Source organism: Rattus rattus, chromosome 13 (genome assembly GCF_011064425.1).
Source record: "Rattus rattus isolate New Zealand chromosome 13, Rrattus_CSIRO_v1, whole genome shotgun sequence".
NCBI classification, from domain to species: domain Eukaryota; kingdom Metazoa; phylum Chordata; class Mammalia; order Rodentia; family Muridae; genus Rattus; species Rattus rattus.
In genome coordinates this window covers 41,010,793-41,030,223 of record NC_046166.1, presented here as the reverse complement: position 1 = coordinate 41,030,223, position 19,431 = coordinate 41,010,793, and the positions used below count along the sequence as shown (strand labels likewise).

Here is a 19,431-nt window from a genome sequence, read left to right as displayed (position 1 = left end):
GTAAGCTGAGAGAACATGGGGAAGAAGCCAATAAGCAGTGTTCCTCTATGGCAGTAGTTCTCAACCTTCCTAACGCTGCGACCCTTTAATACAGTTTCTCATGTTATAGTGACCCCTAAAGCATGATTACTTTTTGTTGTTATTTTGTAACTGTAACTTTGCTATTGTTATGAATTGCAATGTAAAATTTGATGTGTAGAGTATCTGGTATGTGGCCCACGAAGGAGTCATGCATGACCCACAGGTTGAGAACTGCTGTTTGTGGTCTCTGTTTCAGTTCCTGCCTCCAGGTTCCTGCTTTAGCTTTGCTTGCGGAGATAGTGGGCTGTAATCTGTAAGCCAAATAAACCCTTTCCTCTAGGTTAGTGTTAGTGTTTTATCACAGTAACAGAAAGAAAATCCTGACAGTAATTCCCTAGAGGTTGGTAGCTACTGGGATACTTAATAAGACCCAGTCAGGTCCTTTCTTAAAGCCACTTACATGAATAATTGATTGCCTTTGTAGGTCTTTAGCAGCACCCGGTCCCCTACCTAGTTGAACCTAGTTAAAGAGGGTTAATTAGGATGAGAATCCTGGTAAGGGGTTGGTAGAAATTTGTTTTATTATACAACTCATTAACTTACTCTCTGATTACATTTTTCTTCTTAGTGTTTAAGATCATGTAGGTGGCAAAAATTAACCAGTAGTAGTAGTAGTAGTAGTAGTAGTAGTAGTCGTCGTCGTCGTCGTCGTCGTCGTCGTCGTCGTCGTCGTCGTCGTCGTCATTGTTGTCGTCAAGCCTACATAGGGATGGTTCCTAGACACCTACAGATGAGGGTCGCCAGGACTCCTTTGATTTTTTTCTATCTGGTTGTGTCATTTTCTGGGTGGGGTCAAGGTCTTCCTAACTACAAGGCTTCCTTCCCTTAGAAGCTCGGAGGATACCTTTCTCTTTAATTGCACTACCTTGATCTTTACAGGATGTATACTGACTAGAGTCTTACGACTGGGTCTCCATGACCTCTCTGACCAAAACAATAGGTAACTTACCAGTCCTTTGGATGTCCTGGCATCTGGCCAGAGGCAAGGCAGAAGTGGAAGGAGGCTCTTATTTTAGCCCCTTTATCTTTATTAGTCTTGGCTTCTTAAGGACAGCTGTTGAAAACCTGGAAGGTCAGATACGCTAGTCCTAAAAGTGAGCAGTGGTCTAAAATTAGCTGTTGTGTAACATTTATGTCAGTGGTTCTCAACTTCATTAATGCTATGACCCTTTAATACAGTTCCTCCTGTTGTGGTGACCCCAAACCATAAGATTATTTTCGTTGATACTTCATAACTGTAATTTTTGCTATTGCTATGAATTGTAATGTAAATACCCGTGTTTTCTGATGATCTTAGACAAACCCTGTGGAAAGGTCTTTGTACCCCAAAGAGCTTGTGACCCACAGTTTGAGAACCTGTGATTTAGATAAAGCTTATAAAAACAATCAGATTTTTAAATAAACCTTGACCACGAAGACATAGTTTCCTTGTGGGAAGTGCAATGCCTTTTGGTTACTCCGAGACTTTTACTTAGAGAGCTTCCTAGTCTGCTGTAGAGCTTGGAGTTTAGAAAGCCCCTGAGCAACAGGACCCTGAAGGCTTTGGAAGAGAGCATCAGCCTCTCCCACTACTCCGGGCCATGCACATCTGTACCTCATCGCTGCCAGTTTCCCTGAGCAGGACACAGTTAGAGATTCATCCAAAATGCTGGAATTTATCAAGCTGAGCAACTAAATATGTATCAGTCTTCATAGCGGGGAAACAGAGCATATATCTTCTTTATTAAACCCCTAGATTGGCCAAATAGAGAGCTGCAATAGCAAAGGTTTAATGCACAACACGTTATCTATACACTACGCAACAGACAGATATAGTTTCTGGAAACTCAGAAACCACTCAGTTAAACACTGACAACTATCCCCTTAAAGAATGAATTCATTTTAGACTTTTATTTAACTCTAGGGATAACTGGAAAACTATGTAACAATCCTATTGAATCTGAAAAAAAATGCTCACACCAAAAGCATAATAACAAACAACATTACTTAAAACAATCATAACGAAAATTATAACTTAAACCAGAAATAATGCAAATAGTTAACTCTGCCCTCAGAAGCATCAAGAAAAGCAACAAAATAAAGGAAAGGAGAAAGACTTTGATAAAGGTATTGATTACATTAACTAGAAAAGAGCAGGATTAATAAATAGGTCGGACATCTGAGTGCTATCATTTAAAGAGTTGTAAGAAAAGACCCAATACAGAGATAAAACCAACATATTGAAGGAAACGTAAGGCAGAGGAAATCTAGAGGATTAGAAAGGAGTCAGTGTGAACTGAGACTGAACAAACCACCCTGGAGATTATTATCACCAAGGCTGGCAAAAGAAAGACAAGCTGTGTAGATTAATAAGTGTCTAAAAATAAAACGACCCAATCCCCTAAGTAGTTAAAATGTGACAGACTTGGCAGAAAACGTAATTATCTTAAAAAAAATTAAAATCCTCTTTCTAAAAAACCAGTTATTGTACATGGCTAAGAGTGGATGAATAACTTGATGATTTTAGTGGAAATTCAAGAAGCGAAAACAGGAAATCTGGACACATTAAGTGTTAAATTCTTAGCAGTAATAACATAGGCAATGCCACATAGACAAAAAGGCCAAAAGGAAAAATAGCCAGATCAAAAGCCTCTCTAATGTCATGTTATGTTCATTTTAGAAGTATGAAAACTGATTCTCCCAGTGGTCCCTTCAGGGCAGATATGCGGCTTGCCCCGCTAGGAAAACTCAGGTCTCAGAGTCCTGCTGAGCCTGCAGTTTCTTTGGGCTTCCTCCTATGCAGGATGCCCAGGGCTGAGCACCTACCAGCTATCAGCAGACCTCTCCCACTTCCGGTCCTCCTTCCCCGGCTTCTGGTCCCTCTCCTCCCCACCCCCTTCCTTCATATCTCCTGTCTTCTATTTACTGAAGCAATAACATGTGACCGTTCCAGCAGATAAGAATAATATTCTGTTTCGAGCTAATAAACATCAAGGGTAAAACGACCCTTTTCTATTTTTTAATAAGAAAAAATTTTTAATTAATTTTAACTTAGTTGTAAAAAGCAAGACCTTTGATTGGAGGGGAAAGTGAAGATTTGCTCTTGTCTGAGTCAACTTAGATGTAATCTGGCTAATTTCTCTTCGTCCATGGTGCGTCCGACTTTAACTACAAGGGGATGCTGAGGCAGGAGAAGGATAACGTTCGGTCAGAACCACGAAGATAAGAGATTGGCCACAGACTGCCCAACCGGTGCCACGGCTCGGCATCCAAGCAACACTGTAACACCAATGCAACCCAATATTTACTAAGTTGCTTGTGGCCACACATACTTCATTAGCTTTCACATAAAATTTGTTCTTTCATTTTGCACCAGGTAAAAGCTATAAATGTCCTCAGTCTGAGCACTTAACCTTTCCCCTCTCCTTGCTGGACCTCTTCCTGTGACAGGGTTCCCCTGCCTAGTTCTTCCCGATTTAGCACTCGTTTTGTTATTTCAAGCTCTTTTTCCGTGTCAGAGTCCCATCCTCCCACTCACTCTTGCCCTCATGGGACAACGATGCCTCAGTCCAACCTCTTCTGATCCAGTTCTAGAACCTTCTCTCTACCTCTGCTTCTCCTCTGTTTAACAGCCCCTCCTCCAAGGGAGCACCACGAGCCAACAGTTTCTTTGCACTTGAAAATTAAAACAATAAATGGGGGGTTATGAAGACAGAACATCAGTAGTGGAGACCTGGATAAATAATTTGTTTTTAAAGGCTATCTCCGGGACAACACTGCATAGCTCACACCTAACTGTGCTGTCCTCTAATGTATACCGTAAGTTCTGACTTACTAAACTGTTAAGTGGAGAAGTTAGAAAGTTTAAATCAGGCAGAACAAATGTAAAGACTTTTCCTTCTCCCTGGCTCCTCCCTGTGGTCAGCACAATTACAAACTTGTGTTGACTTCTGTAAACTTTGAAGATTTCACCTCTTGGTGGATGCTTATATTTATGGAACATTCACAAAAACCAATGAGGTTGTATTTCTCCTTTTGTGTTAATGCTGGGGTGTTAGAGAGCCCGCCCTATCTAGAGACAGTCAGTCTCTGGTTTTCTTGTTTTTCTTTTTTTTTTTTGTAAAAAAATGGAGTGCTGTCCCTTTAAATTCTGCAAGTGAACTTGGCTAAGGAAGGCCAACAGCTCAAGGTCCAGCCCCTAGAAGAGAGAATAGCTCCAGACTCTCCATCCTCAGTCTTTGCAAGGGCACAGCTGTGCCAGCTCGCTCCGGCAGGCTCCTGGCAGCATGGCAGGAAAGCTCTGGACCTTCCTGCTGCTGTTTGGGTCCAGCTGGGTTTGGCCAGCTTCTGCCCACCGGAAGCTCCTGGTGTTGCTCCTGGATGGTTTTCGCTCAGACTACATCAGTGAGGATGCCCTGGCATCCTTGCCTGGTTTCAGAGAGATCGTGAACAGAGGAGTCAAAGTGGATTACTTGACTCCAGACTTCCCCAGCCTCTCCTATCCCAATTACTACACCCTCATGACCGGTGAGTACCCACCACGTCACCTCTTAGAGGTGAGGACACAGCCAGCGTCGGTCATCGGGAATCTTAGTGTTCATATGTCCCTGGTCCCTTGGGACATCCGAGATAGGCAAGAGCCTGTCTTCCCAACTAACACTTCCATTTCGTCATGGTTTTGTTTGTCTACAAATGTCCTCCCTGGAACCTATTTCAGACTGTGGACGGGTCTCTCCATGTATCTCTACCGAATCTCTCTGTCCCTTTACTGCGGTCTAGATTCCTGCAGGCTGACTTGTCAATGTGTAAGGCTGTGACGGTTACTCTCAGGGTCCCTCCACAGGGAACTTTGCTTCCAGACAACTTGGAAGGGACTCTTTAGGTCTTCTTCAGCAATGCCACTTTCTGCTTTGGCCTTTTTCGACCAGGTATAATGAATGATACAGGGACAAGTAATGCTTGTCATGGAATTCAGGTTGTCCAGCATCTATGGAAAGGGAGTTAACCAGAAAACGAGTACAAGTCCCCAGTGGAATGGACAGAATTCCAGCTGCTTGTCTTGGGAAAGTGAATTTGACTAAAGATGATCTTCCACCATCTGGAATTGCCAGAATACCAAAGGTGATTCCGGAAGGCTGAGCCTATCCATTTGGTATCTGCAGCCTCTTCTGCAAATGTAGGTGGGTTCTCTGCAAAACTAGCAAGAGGCTGTGAGATCTTTGGGCCAGCTATCCGGGGCAACCAAGTAGGCAGTGAGGACTTCGCTGTGCACTCTGAACCCAGGGAGAACTTTGAAATGATGTTTCCAGACAAGCCCTAAGACCTGTGACATCTCATTATATAGCTTTATAGAACTCCACGACCAAAGGAGACTGAAAGTCTCTCTAGCTGTGTGACCAGCAATAGGAACAATCCACTATATGACAGTAACAGAAAAGGGGCCATGAACACTCGCATTTCTGTCTTGTATGGGTGCCCTAGGTAGTCACAAAGTAACCATGCACTGACTCCTCAAAGAAAAGGGAATCTATACTTTGTGATTATTATATTTACGAGAATTAGAAATGGAGATATGGGGGAGAAAAAAAATCAGGCTGCACACAAGCAAGGAACTGGTTTGTTACCCAACCCTGACAATAAAGCAGTCTCTGAGATAAACAGTTAACAAAAGACTCTCCGGCCTTCCTTGGGCCTGCTTCATGCACACTCGCTCACTGGGAAACAGTTTGCAGGCTTCTGGGTTACACATAGATGTAATTGTGTGTCCCAGCCCTGTTCTCCACGGGGAGTTTCACATACACTGGGCACCCGTTCTCTAGTTGTCTTTCAGAGTCTGCCGGGAGACACAATTCATAAGCTGCCACATGCAGCCTTTTCAGTTACAGTGGATAATGAACAAGATCCAGCTTACAAAGTCAGGCTCCAATCAGTGAAAAGGGACCATTGCAAACCCCACATAGACACGGAGCCCATGACACGGGCGTTTGTTTTTCAGACCCACAGGCCTGACATGGCTCAAGTGCACATTGGCACAAAGGCTCTGTCAAGTGAACACACACCTTTTTCAGGCTATTGGTCCCTATGGGATACAGACCGTACCAAGCAATCCCATAAAAATGGTATAACCTCAAGCTGTGTGTCTTTGTAGCCTCAAGAAATAAAATAATAAAATAAAATAATCTCTGGGGGAGAGACTGTAGCTTCAAGCATACAAAGATCTCATCCTAATTCTGACAAGCCTGAGGGGGTCACGTACACCCTTTTCTATGGATAGAATTTCAGACAGTAAATATACTACCTGACTCAAAAGTTTGCTCTTCTGTTTGTTTCTAGAAGTGGTGCTAGAGGTAGGTTGCGGCCAGCAAGACTTGTGTTCATGCACAACTGACTTTGCATGTGATTTATCTTGCACTCGTGGTGTGGGGGAGACCAAATCAACCAATATCGTGTTTACTGTCCTAGAACTGACTAACGGTAAACTTAGACTATTTTTCTGCAAAAAATTTATACTTATTTTTCCCCTTGATGTTAAGAAATCCCATTTGTGCTTATGAGGAAGAATATATCCATTGAGAATTCTACTGAAATGTGTGGTGTAGCACTTGAGTGCTTTATAAACCAACAAAATTGCTCGGTAGATCATTTGGTGCCAAAAGGTAGGCCGTTTGGATTTCCCGGAATTCGTGAGAGGAACCATACTTGCTTCATTACATGGATTAGTGCCCAGAAGACCAAAAGCCCTTGATATTTTTTATTTCACATAATGAGGGATAATGGGTTATTGGAAGGAAAATACCGCTGGTCTGGAGTCAGAAGCACTTGCTCGTGGGAAGAACTTTGACAATCCTCTGATTGTCCTTGGCCTCTGTGTCCTCGACTGTAGCACAAGATGAGATGAACTGCCAGGTCTAGCTCTCTCCAGGGTTTCAGGTGTTACTGGATGCAGTCATGGAAGTGAGCAATGCATGGGAGTTCAGGATGCTAGGACTGGGCCCCATCTGTTGCTTAGATGTGTGCTGGAGGCTTGGTCCTCCAAGCAGCTATGTTGAGAAATCCTGCGGAAGCTTCTGGAGATAAAGACTACTGGGACGTTCTCGGGTCACTGCGGGGACCTGCTCCCAGGAGAGAAACTAGTGTATTTCTCATGTAATCTGTGAGTTCTCACAGGATTGACTTATCATAGAAACTCGATAACCTGACCCCCGGATAGGTTCTATTGTGAGAGAAAATTTATTTCTTCCGTGTGTTCTCTTGCCGTGATGCCGTGTGCCCTCAGGACTTCAACAAAGCCCAAATCAACGGAACCACCCAGTCCGGGGCTTACAGCCTCCGGAACTGCAAACCAAACAAGCTAATGTTCTATATATAAAGTCCCCAGCCTCAGACATTTCATATCAGTGACAGAAGCTAGGTTAATACAGCCTTCTAGGGAGGCTTTCATTTAGAAGTTAACAAATGGCTAAGACTCTCTAGAGGCAGAGTTTTTTAGGGCAGTCAGTGAATAGTGATGAATAAAGAAACTTATTTGTAAACAATGTCAGAGATTCTCCAGTCCCATCCAATATGAAGAAGCCACTGTGCTAATTCTCCCCCCACCCCACCCCCACCCCCGGTATTTCCAACAGGACAAATGTGAACAAATTTCTGGTAGTGATTAAGAAGATCAATCAATTGATTGCTGTAATCATGAGTCTTAAAACAGGACCTTTCACCAAGGACATTTACACTCAGCTCGAGGGAAAGAGCCGCTCAGAGAACAGAGACCTACTAATAATTCTAAATTATATTACAGTGTGTCGTGAGTTCAGTTGCCCACACTCTGTCCAAATTATAATAGATATTCCGGTCCACACTGCCTCAGTACCTAACTGTGTTTGTAAACATGGTCTTTAAAGAGTAGTTACATGGGGGGCTGGAGAGATGGCTCAGTGGTTAAGAGCACTGGCTATTCTTCCAGAGGACCCAGGTTCAACTCCAGCATCCACATGGAGGCTGACAGCTGTCTGTAACTCCAGTTCCCAGGGATCTGATACCCTGCACAGACACACATGCAGACAAAACACCAACGCATGTAAATAAATAATAACAATATAAAGAATGATTATGTTTAGATGATGTGTCAGGGCAAGCTTCCTTTACACTATGACAAGTGTTACCATGAGAAAAGGAAGAGACACCAGATATATGCTGTGAATTGAGAAAAGGCCAGGTTATGACACAGCAGGGAAATATTCAGAGAGAGAAACTTCAGAAGAAACCAAACCCACCATCTCTTTAGTCTAGCCTGGGGTATTCTGCTGTGGCATGTGTTGGGGTTTGAGCTTGTGGAGTTGGGGGAAGAGAGGAAAGTTGGGCAAATTCAAACAGAGAGGGTCAAGAAGTAGTTACATGGTATGCCAGAAAGGCCAGAATTTCCTTCCGATCACAGTAGCATAAGGAAATAGTTTTGTCAGCACTGAACCATTTAGCCCAGGTTAGCTCTGAGCTCATTTTCTTCTTGCCTCAGCCCTGCTCTTGGTATTAGGACTACAGCTATGCACCATCATGCCTGGTGAGAAAGCAACATGATGCTCAGATCTGGGCTGGGCAAACAGGCAGAAGCATGGCTTACTTGGTTACATCTGTCTTTCTGCATAGTCTTTTTGCAGGTCAGGGCATGTGGATCAAGTTAATGTTAGTTAAAATACAACCACAGTTTAAAGGTGGTTAGAGTTCCTTTTAAAGGTTTAATTTCCTTTTCCTGGAGACCTTTCTGGAAAGTGAGAATTTCTTTAGTGGGCGAACTCACATTTTGGTTTGGTGGAATTCACATATAATCAATGGGAGAAAATAGAGTGATTTGTTCAATTCATGTCATGGGTCAGAGAACATACTACCCAGTGTCAGGAACACTTGTTTGTTAAGTTTTTGATTAAGAAGTTGGAGTGGTCCAGAAACGCCCAGCATAGCTGGTAAGCCAGTCTAGAATTTTAGCTTCATTTAAAAAATTCTGCCAAGACGTCAAAACGTGCAAAAATGATCATTTAAACAAGAAGCAAGGAAGGGGTGGTGGTGAGTGTTTTGCTCTACTGACCTCAGAATGTTAGCAGGAGAGTGGACTAAGAGAGCAAGTTCTCCAGAGACCCAGGTCAAAGGTTGAGGTGTCAGGATGCGCCCAGGAGGCAGCAGGAATCTGCCTAAGTCTGCCTAACGATGCTCTTATAAATCCTTTGTGGAATTCAAAACAAAAGCCAGGATGTTAACTGCCCCTAATTAGTGTTTGTGCCAGTGTGTTTCCTCTCACACTCCCAAAAATTATATTCGATACAAATTCTTTCCAGGTATCAAGGACACAACATTCTATGGATAACAGACTGCAAGGCAAGGAGGCTTCACCACACTTTAAAGAAAAACACCTGATGTAAATTAAAACCTGCCATTACTTGGACCAAAGATCAGTGCAGGAAGTACTTAAACAATTATGTTTTGAGAAAAGCACACATTCTCAGGCTTTGGCAGAATTCGGGCTGTTGTAGGGGCAGGGCACGGTCCCCATGAACCTCACGTTCCCATGACACCGGGGAGAATGATGCTTCCTCTCTGCTCTGGAACTCGGCATTGACACAAGACGACTGAGCCCACCCCGTGTTAACGGATTTAGATACCTCCACTAGTAAGTGTCCTATACTTGGGCATCAGTCTCCTTTCTCCTATACCAACCCCTTAAGCTTCTGTTTTCACAGGTGACAGCCTGGAGGTCCAAGCTCCATTCCTCACTTTGGAGTCTTGCGCGGTACCAACATTTGACACACCTCCTCCTTGACAGCGTATCTGGGAGCCAGCACGCACCCCACCCTCCCCGTCACTGATTGGCTGCTTCCTCTTGGTTCGTCGACTCCTCCGTGGTCCTTTCTCCTGACTCTTCCTCTTCTTCCTGATCTTTCTCTCTCACAGCCTGAGTCAGCTGCACTTACCAGGCGCATGCCCAGACTCTGGTTCTTCCACCTCTGTTGCCAGTACTTGTGGTTTTGCCTAGAGCAGCTTCACAGCTCTGGCTGTTCTGCCTTCCGTGTTCTATAGTCACATGACAGAACCAGAGAAGTCTTTGGAAAACATGCATCTATCTGTGTCACTCTTTAGAAAAACTTCAAAGAGACTCCATTAGTCACTCCAGACTTTACTACTCTTGTGGCCAATCTGTGCATTCTAGCACCGTGAGAAGCTCCTCAGATACTCAAAAGCATGAGGTAGTGTTATGAGATGACTTGTATCCACTGTGACATTCATGAGTCAAGTCCCTAATTCGCTAGGATTTGACTTGTAGGAAAGAGGTCTGCTAGATAGGTAATTTAGGTAAATTAGAATAATCACTGATCTAAAATCACTTGTCTCTATATGAGGAGAAGATTGGAACCCAGAAGGTCTAATGGGAAGACCCTCTGAAAGCCCACAAGGAGGGTGGTTATCTCTAATCTAATAGAGAAGCTGCAGAAGAATGAACTTGGTTGATGCCTTCATCTTGGACTTCTGGCCTCTAGATTGATTTTTTATCAGGGTATTTTATCACAATGTACTACCTGGCTTTCTATGTGAACCTGACATCAAGTCATCAAGTAGCCTCAGTTGAGGAAATGCTTCCAAGAGATCCAGCTGTAAGGCGTTTTCTTAATTAGTGATCAATGGGAAAGGGCTCAGCCCACTGTGGGTGGTGCCATCCCTGGGCTGGTGGTCCTGGGCTCTATAAGAAAGCAGACTGAGCAAGCCATGTGAGGCAAGCCAGTAAGCAGCACCCCTCCATGGCCTCTACATCAGCTCCTGCCTCCAGGTTCCTGCCCTGCTTGAGTTTCTGTCCTAACTTGTTCCAATAATGGACGATGATCTGAAAGTATAAGCTGAATAAACCCTTTCCTCCCCAACTTGCTTTTTGGTCATGGTGGTTTTTTCATGGAGGCAATAGAAACCCTAATAAGACATACAGCAACAGAAATGAAACTAGAACAAAGGTCTTAGCTCCAAAACAAGATCATCTTTGTAGGTGCTGAGGACTAGAGCTTCAATATATTTTTGAAGGATACCTATAACACATGGTAGAGTAGAAAGTGAAGGATTTTCTACAAAAAGTACTATTTGTCTTAGTTACTGTTCTATTTCTGTGAGGAAACACCATGACCAAAGCAATTCTTATATTTTTTTTAAGCATTTAATGAGGGCCTGCTTACAGTTTTAAAAGGCTAGTTAGTTATCATCATGGTGGGGAGCATGGCAGCATGTATGTAGGCATGGTGCTAGAGAAGGAGCTGAGAGTTCTACATCTTGATCCACAGGTAGCAGGCACACATGAGAGAGAGAGAGAGAGAGAGAGAGAGAGAGAGAGAGACACACGAGACAGACAGACACAGACACAGACACAGACACAGACACAGACACAGACACAGACACAGACACAGACACAGACACAGAGAAAGACAGAGACTGGGCCTAGCATGGGCTTTTGAAACCTCCTCCAACAAAGCCACACCTCCTAATCCTTCCCAAACAGTTCACCAGCTGGGGACTAAGCATGCAAATATGTGAGCTTAGGTGGGTCATTATCATTCAAAACACTACACACACAATTTAATCTTTTTTGACATATACTTTGACTTTCAGAATTTGATCAGCCTTAACTTTCATTTTTTTAAGTTAGGATGGACATAGTAAAAATTAGCCAGTGGGTTTATTATGAAGACAGAGCGAGAGTGTATGTGTGTTAAATTAGCATTTTTATAGCTGTGTACATTATACATGCTGTTGGTAAGTTCAAAATAAGCTATGCTTCAGTTACAAGAAAATCCAAACAGTACCAGAGACATGGTTCATTTCTCCATCATGAACATGGCTGGTGGTATTAACTCTGCCTCTGTTTTCCTGCACACTGGGACCCAGACTGAAGACAAGCATCTTCTAGAAAAGACGGCATGAAACAGAAAATAGCAGAACAATGTGGTGTGTTTACAGTCTCTGCTCGGAGGTGGCACATATCACACATGCTCACATTTCAGGGACTGAAGAACACCACATGGCCAAGCTTGGTGCCAATAGTGAGAGATATACAGTCCTCCCAGAAGGAGGCCGGCAGTTGCTCTTAGCTTTAAAGAATGCGCCACAAATACACTTAAAATGGTATCAGCTGCAATGAGAAACTTGCAAATCTTATTGCATTTAACCAACTTCGATGAGTGGAGGATTTTGAAGACACCTAAGTGTCAAAGATTGTTTGAGTTAAATAATAAATAACAGGGTCTCTTAGCTCCTGTCCTATTGCTGTGAAGAGATACCATGACCAAGGGAACTCTTATAAAAAGAATGTAATTGGTGTCTTGCTTACAGTTTTAGAGGGTTAGTCCATAACAATGATGATGGGGAGCAGACAGTCATGCACTAGAGTCACGGCTGTGAACTTTACATCCTGATCCACAGGCAGGGGGAAAGAGGGAGAGAGACAGAGACAGAGAAAAACAGAGACAGAGACAGACAGATACAGAGAGAAACATACAGAGACAGAGACAGACTGAGAGAGATTTTAACTGTGGTCCTGGCAAGTTGGCAACTCCCAACTTTTCCTAGTTCTACCAGTGGGGCACAGAGCTTTCAAACATATGAGCCTCTGGGGATCATTCTCATTCAAACCACCACACAGACCGAAACAGGAGGCAGCCTAAAGTGGAAATGGAGTAACCTAATTTAACAACATGCAGACAGGGGCCTAGACCTGGGAAGAAGTGGGTGTTGTTGGGAGTTGCAAGGGTCTTGACCAATTCCACAGAGAGAATGAGTTTATAATTAAATATTGTAAGATGCGCAGAAAGACTTTAAAGTAGGGAATTAAATTGGAGCCAGATAATCAAAGAAAACAACACCAATAAAGAGTGTGGCAGTAGGAAAGCATGATAGACTAAGAGAGGTCAATGTGAGTAAGATGAAGGAGAGCTGTAAAAGGCAGCGGCCATCTGGGTGTGGCTAGAGGGACACAGGAAGAACGGGCTTGTAAATTTATTTACACGTGACTGGCGGAAGTCTTTGAAAACCCAGGGAAGGGTAATTCAGTGAGCTCTCCCCTCCATTTTCCCTTCAATGGATAAACATCCATTCTTTGTGAAGGGATCACTTTGAGGAAGGGTTTTCTGACAGACTGAGAGGCAGATAGGAAAGAATTCAAGGGAAGGGAGCTCGAGGAGTTCTCTCTGCCTTCCACACATCTGATGTAGTTCTCACAAACACGACTAACTTACAGCTTCTCACCGCGGGACCTTTAGTCTATCTTCTACTTATTTTCCAAAGACACCTAAGAGCATCTCTCCATACTTCAGAGTAAGACCTCTGTGTTTGTAACAAGCCCGAGGAAGCTGCTGAAAGCATACTGGGTAGACGAAGTGCGGGCAGCAGAGGCCCTAAAGAGCTTTAGCCAACTTATGCCTTCGGGGAGGGGGGCGGGGTTGCCGTAAGTATTTGCAAGAAATACTGTCTTCTGGCACAACATTATTTAAGCTTCCATCAGTGACCTCCCCACACTCAAGTGCCACTTTTCACAAAGCATGTTTCTCTTGGCCACCATGATGAGGGCATTCTTACTGGATAGCAGTGGTCTGCTAGAAACCCGCTGCCTGAAGGAGGGATTGGTGAAGTAGTGGGAAAGCCTTAAAATGTGGTGAAAGCTTTTGATTACAATAACAGCAGGCCTTTTTATCCCCCAGAAGTTCGTCCAAATGGAGCCCTTGTGGTCTACAAACTATGGCGGACCTAGCTCTGGTCGTGCTTGCTCCAGCCTATTTTTGATTGATAGGACCACATGCCTTTTCCTAAGGCTTCTGGGACTTTGGTGAGACTATTCTGTTATCCAGACCTGCTTCATACCAAAATCCTGTGCCAAAAAGGAGTAAAAGTCACTTGAAATTAAGGAAGCCTGATTCATCAAGTTAAAATTTCTTTCAGAGCCCGTTTAACAACACCTACTCGCATTTCGCAAGTCTGCCTCTCCTTGGGTGAATAGAGCTATTGTATCCACAATTTAAACAGGCAGGAACCTGGGCGGGTCTGAAGCTCGGGTCCTATGGGTAGCATTTGACTCTTGCTGGACACTTACTTGTAACCAACACGCATCTTCAGTCCTTTTGAGAACAAGGGGAGAAGATCCAATAGACAGGTCTTAGAGTGATGAGTCCGCAGACATTGAGACAAAGAGCTGCACAAGATAGAATTATAAATGAACTTGTGCTTTGGAACATGGCAGATATCTGGCCATGGTCTTTGAGAGGAAGTGCTTCTGCGGATGCCCAGGCTGTGGCGGGGTCAGTAGTCATGAGAATATATGCAGCCGTCTGCAATAAATACATCCTGTGTGCTGTGTGGATTGGACCACGTACTCTAGCCTGTCACTGTCAGCTGTGAGTAGCCTTGTCTACTCGTCCTAGCTTGTCTAGCTAGAGTGACCCATGTGGGACAAGTTGGAAGGCCACAGAGGGTCCAGGAATGAGGGTCCAGGAATGGGAGTCTTAAATCAAGCCTCTCCTCTTGATCTTGCCACATTTATCTGGGATTTTGGATAAGCCATACTATCTTGCTAGTCCTCTGTCTGAAAGGCTTGCCAACTATGCATTAGTGACTGCCAGGTGTGTGTTAGGGGTGTTGTAGGTGTCGGAATCCTAGTAGTGAGACTCCAAGGAGAGTCCGAGGGCTGGAGACAGAGCCAGGGTTGTGGGTATGCCAGCTAGTTTTATGTTAGTTCTACTCTACACAGCCCACAGTCATTTGGAACAAGGAAACCTCAATTGAGAAAATGCCTGCACCAGATTGGCCTGTAGGGCATTTTATTTTTTAATTATCAGTTGGTGTAGGAAGGGCTAAGTCCATTGTGGATGGTGCCATCCCCCAAACAGGATGTCCTGTGTTCTATTAGAAAGCAATCTGAGAAAACCAGAGAGTATCATCTTCTCATGGCTTCTACATAAGTTCCTGTCTCCAGGTTCCTGCCCTGTTTATGTTCTGGCGACTTCCCTCAGTGATGTGGGACTGTAAGCTGAAACAAACTTTGCTGCCCAAATTGCTTTGGGTCATGGTGTTTTGTTTGTTTTGTTTTATTTTGTTTTGTTTTGTTTTGTTTCACAGTAGTAGAAACCCTAACTAAGACCAGGTAGATGACAACCCTAGAGGCATCCTTCTTTATAATCACAGCACTTTGATCTGATTCAAGCATTCAGAGAAAGCTGTTTGCTGTATCTCACTGGTGCTGATGGGCTATGACAAAGATTCTGGGCTGAGGACGCAGGGGGCCACAGCCAAAGTCCCCATATCGTAGTTGCAGTAGTTGAGGCACCCCCAGAATCCACCTGAGAGACTTCTGGAATGTGTTCTCTTCTTCCAGACGTTGCACACAAATCAAACCAGCTCACCAGCTCTGTGCATGTCTGCCTTTCCATGAAAAAGGATCTGATTGCCTAAATAAACACTTGACTTCCAGAGGTGGACCTGAGAAAACAATTCTGCTTTAATGCTTGAAGGCGAAAATCCTAAACAAACCTTGATGTTTTGGAGAACTTCTGCGTTCATCACTCACTTGCTATCACAGTCTGACAGCCTAACCTGGGACATACTCCCTACGTCCCTGCCACCTCCACGCTGCTAGTCCAGATGAGTGAAACATGCATTAAAGAGATTATTCCTCACATTCACCCCACCCCCAACAATGTGGATTTGAATACCTGCTTTCTTCTCTGAGTATCAGTTTCTATTAATTGTAAAGATAGTCTAAACATCACACTTGAGCTGATGGTGGATATACTGACTTGGAAGTCAGACCTGGGAGGGCATGAGGACCTTTGGGAAGTCACCAAGGCTATATTCTTGGCTTCAACAGCCTCTAGAAAATGTTGCAAAGTCACTAGGCCAAATACTTTCCTAACTGTGTGGTGTCTACAGCTAAGTGATGAGTTATTTAAACCCTTTTTATACATGGTCCTCCATCTCAGGTCAACTCTGCTCCTTGGTGTTGAGGCAACATCTCTTTACTCTGTCCAGCCAGGTCCACCAGGAAGCAGAAGACAGCAAGCGGCATCAGTAAGGACCTTCAGAGACGATCAAGGACTTTTTGTGTATTCAAGTTCTGTACCCTCTCGACATATGGACCATATACCTGGAAACCACAAACAGATATACATTTAAAAATCCCACAAGGTTGATAACACACACACATACACACACATGCATACACATACACACACACACACACACACACACACACACAGATGCACGTGCACACATGGTGATAGTACCTGAAAAAAAACCACTCAGGTTGACCGCTGACCTCCACATGCATTTGTATGCACATGCACTTGTGTGCACATGCATACACACATAGTCATGATTCTCCATCCCAAAGGTATTCTCAAGCTTAGCGAAGGTAAAGCAAGTTTTGTGGTTCCCTTCCCCCCCAGTCTACACTGCAGGCTAGTGAACAGCAATCAGTCAGGGCTCAGGAGGCCCCTGTTAATGTTACCCCATTATTCTTTGAAAAACACTGCTAAAGAGGCTCCTTCACTGACCCAGTCAAGCACATGATTAAAGAGAGCCAATGAAGCTCCATCTTATACACGACTTCCATTCCTCAGGTGGGTCCGTTACACTACCCCTGCAGACTAGACCAGTCAACATAGCCATCTGCCTCGCTCTTGGTCTACAGCCCCTTAAGAGCCTAAGTCGACGGCAGACAGTCTATGCACTGGGCCCCAGACTTGCTTGATGGAGGTGTTGATTCCCATTTGTTGGGCTTTCGTGGCTCCACACGGGTAACTAGACATCCATCTGACTCCCCAGAAGCAGGCTCATATTGTCTATGTTTCTCTTGGACTCTGAGATTTTGTTGTTGAGTCCCCCACCCCCAATTGACTGGGATTCCATTGTTTTTCTGATAACTTCCTTAGCATATTTTAATGTACCCATTTTGGTTTCTCTAGATTCTGCATTCTCGTGGTTATACTGTGAAAGCCTCCAAGTTCCCTTCCCTTTTCTTTACATTAGATGTGCTTCTCATTGCTCGGGACAAAAGCAACATCAGAGCCATGTTCAGCCTGCCATTTTGGACCTTTGAGTACCCTGGACCCATTCCTGGTTTTAACTGGGCTGTAAGAGTGGAACTAATTTGAGATTCTACTTATCTCCAAACTGACCCATCTTCCTGCATCTTAACCAGCTGGACTTAATCCCAAACCATGTTCTATACACTCCTGTAGGTGACTGTCACATCCACTATGGCACGCCTCTAACTCAACCTGGGAGAGTAGCTGTAAGAAGTCCATTCTGTTTGGGTCTAGATTTCCCCAGAGACATTCAGCATTCCAAACGGTAACTGCGAAAGGTTTGGACAGTTTGGTGAATTCCTCTTATTGAACAGAACAGGATAGAGGCCAAGACTCAAGCTGACTTAGAGCACTGCCACACCAAAGGCAGGGATCTGAGTGAAGAGAAGGTTGCACCTCCCCTAAGGTCACAGAAGGAAGCGTGGTCACTCCTCTGCGCTTCCGTTTTTCCCCAGACTAGTCTTTTCGCTCTTGCATGGCTAACCTTCTCTGGGTTGCTGTTGCTTTTTTATTCCCTGTGTGTGCAAGATAGGATTCAGCTAAGGGAGGAAGTGGAACTGTCTAGAACAGCAAGTCTCAACCTGTACGTGAGACTCCTGAAAGCACAGTCTGAGCTGGTTCAGGGGCCAGCCCGTGAAGGTTCTCTGACTCTTGGACATCCAGACACTGCTGGGCGTTGAGAAAGAGCAGAGAATGGAGTCTGGGGCAATGGGCTGGCGACAGCGTCTAGCAGGCCAGGGAAAGGTGGACTATGGCTTCTCCCAGTGGTGACTGTCCTTAGGGTGGCAGATGTGGGCGTGGTGGTGGTCCTGGCTAGGAGCACAGAGAGGCCTTCTAATTAAGGAAGAATCAGGCCGTGGTTCTGTAGTCGAATGCCTTCTCCATGGCTCCAGATAGCTGATTGTGACGAAAGAGATGGTTCGTGGTTCTAAACAGTTTATTGGTTGTTTATGGCAGAAAATGGATGCATAACATACCATACCCCACTTCTCAAGGTGGACCTGAGATTAAATACCTTTTGCAGGGAGGAATGTCTGGGAAGAGAAATCTATTGGCTAAGCCCTCGGGGCCTCATTAGCATGGAGACCTATGTTCCGGGGCCTGTGTGACCATAGGACACCTCTCTTCTATGTGGGAAGCTTGGCATGCGTTCCAGGTCGGGAGTCTGGCAGGGAGCTAGGAGTCACCCAAGCCTCAGGTGTGAGCCCACCAAGACTCTGGGTCTCAACCTGCTCTACCTTACCAGACTTCCCGGCATGGTTTTACATCCCCCAATCATGAAGTAGCAGCACAAATAATCTTATGGCTGGGGGTCACCAAGCATGAGGAACTGTATTAAAAGGACGGCAGTGTCAAGAAGGCTGAAACCACTGCTCTAGAAAGTCACACACTGCTTAATATGTTTGCTTAATGCATTTCACCCTCATGAAGCATTCATTGTCTCTTGGTGCAAACTTCCAAAAAATTTTTGTTTCTTCTAGCTGAAATTCTTAATTCTGGAAGAGCCTTCCCCTTTTCATTTCCTAGTAGGTCCTGAAACCCATTAAGAGTGCTTTACCTTCCTCCTATATGCTGTATCCTTTCCCCCTCCCTCTCCCCCCCCCCTCTTCCTTTCCCCCCCCCCCCTCCCCCCTCCCCCTCCTCCTCCCTCCTCTCCTCCTCCTCCTCCTTTTCTTCCTCTTCCCTCCCTTTCTTTCTCTTTCAGTTACTTTAGTGGAAGATGAGGCAGTATTTCATTATGACTTTAATTTACATTTCCCCAGTGACTGATGGTGTTTGACATTTTTTTCATGTGCTTTTGGATATTTGATGACTTCATAATAGAACTGTCTGTTTAAATCCTTTTAGCCTTTAGAAAAATTAGATTGTCTTTTTAAATTTTTTACCTGTAGGAGTTCATTATACATTCTGGATATAATTTTTATGAGATATATACTTTATAATCCAGGTTGTGAGCTGTCTTTTGGGTTTTGTTTTGTTTTTTTAATGGAATGTCTTGAGGCATATGCTAAATGTGAGCGAAGTTTTATTTATCAGTTTTTCTAAATCACCATTTATTCTTGTACTGACATATTTGAGAAGTCATTGTCTAACCCCCAATCACAAAAATATCCCTTGTATTTTCTTCTAAGGGCTTTATACGTTTAACTCTAGGTTTGTGAATCTGTGAACTTAAAGTGATCCTGTTAGAGGGTCTCAATTTTATTCCGTAGGGATGTGTGTGTGTGTGTGTGTGTGTGTGTGTGTGTGTGTGTGTGTGTGTGTGTGTTCTTTTGCAAGG

The 19,431-nt window shown here is 44.2% G+C and overlaps 1 protein-coding gene across 1 annotated transcript in view; it reads left to right on the top strand.

The window, feature by feature from the left end:
- The first annotated feature begins 4,291 nt into the window (after positions 1 to 4,291).
- The window catches only part of Enpp6 (ectonucleotide pyrophosphatase/phosphodiesterase 6), a 104,322-nt gene continuing 89,182 nt past the window's right edge, over positions 4,292 to 19,431 (top strand). The window contains exon 1 of the mRNA XM_032919021.1: positions 4,292 to 4,587. Within this exon, the coding sequence (XP_032774912.1) occupies positions 4,347 to 4,587 (241 nt within the window). The 5' untranslated portion in view covers positions 4,292 to 4,346. The remainder of the gene's footprint in view (positions 4,588 to 19,431) is intronic.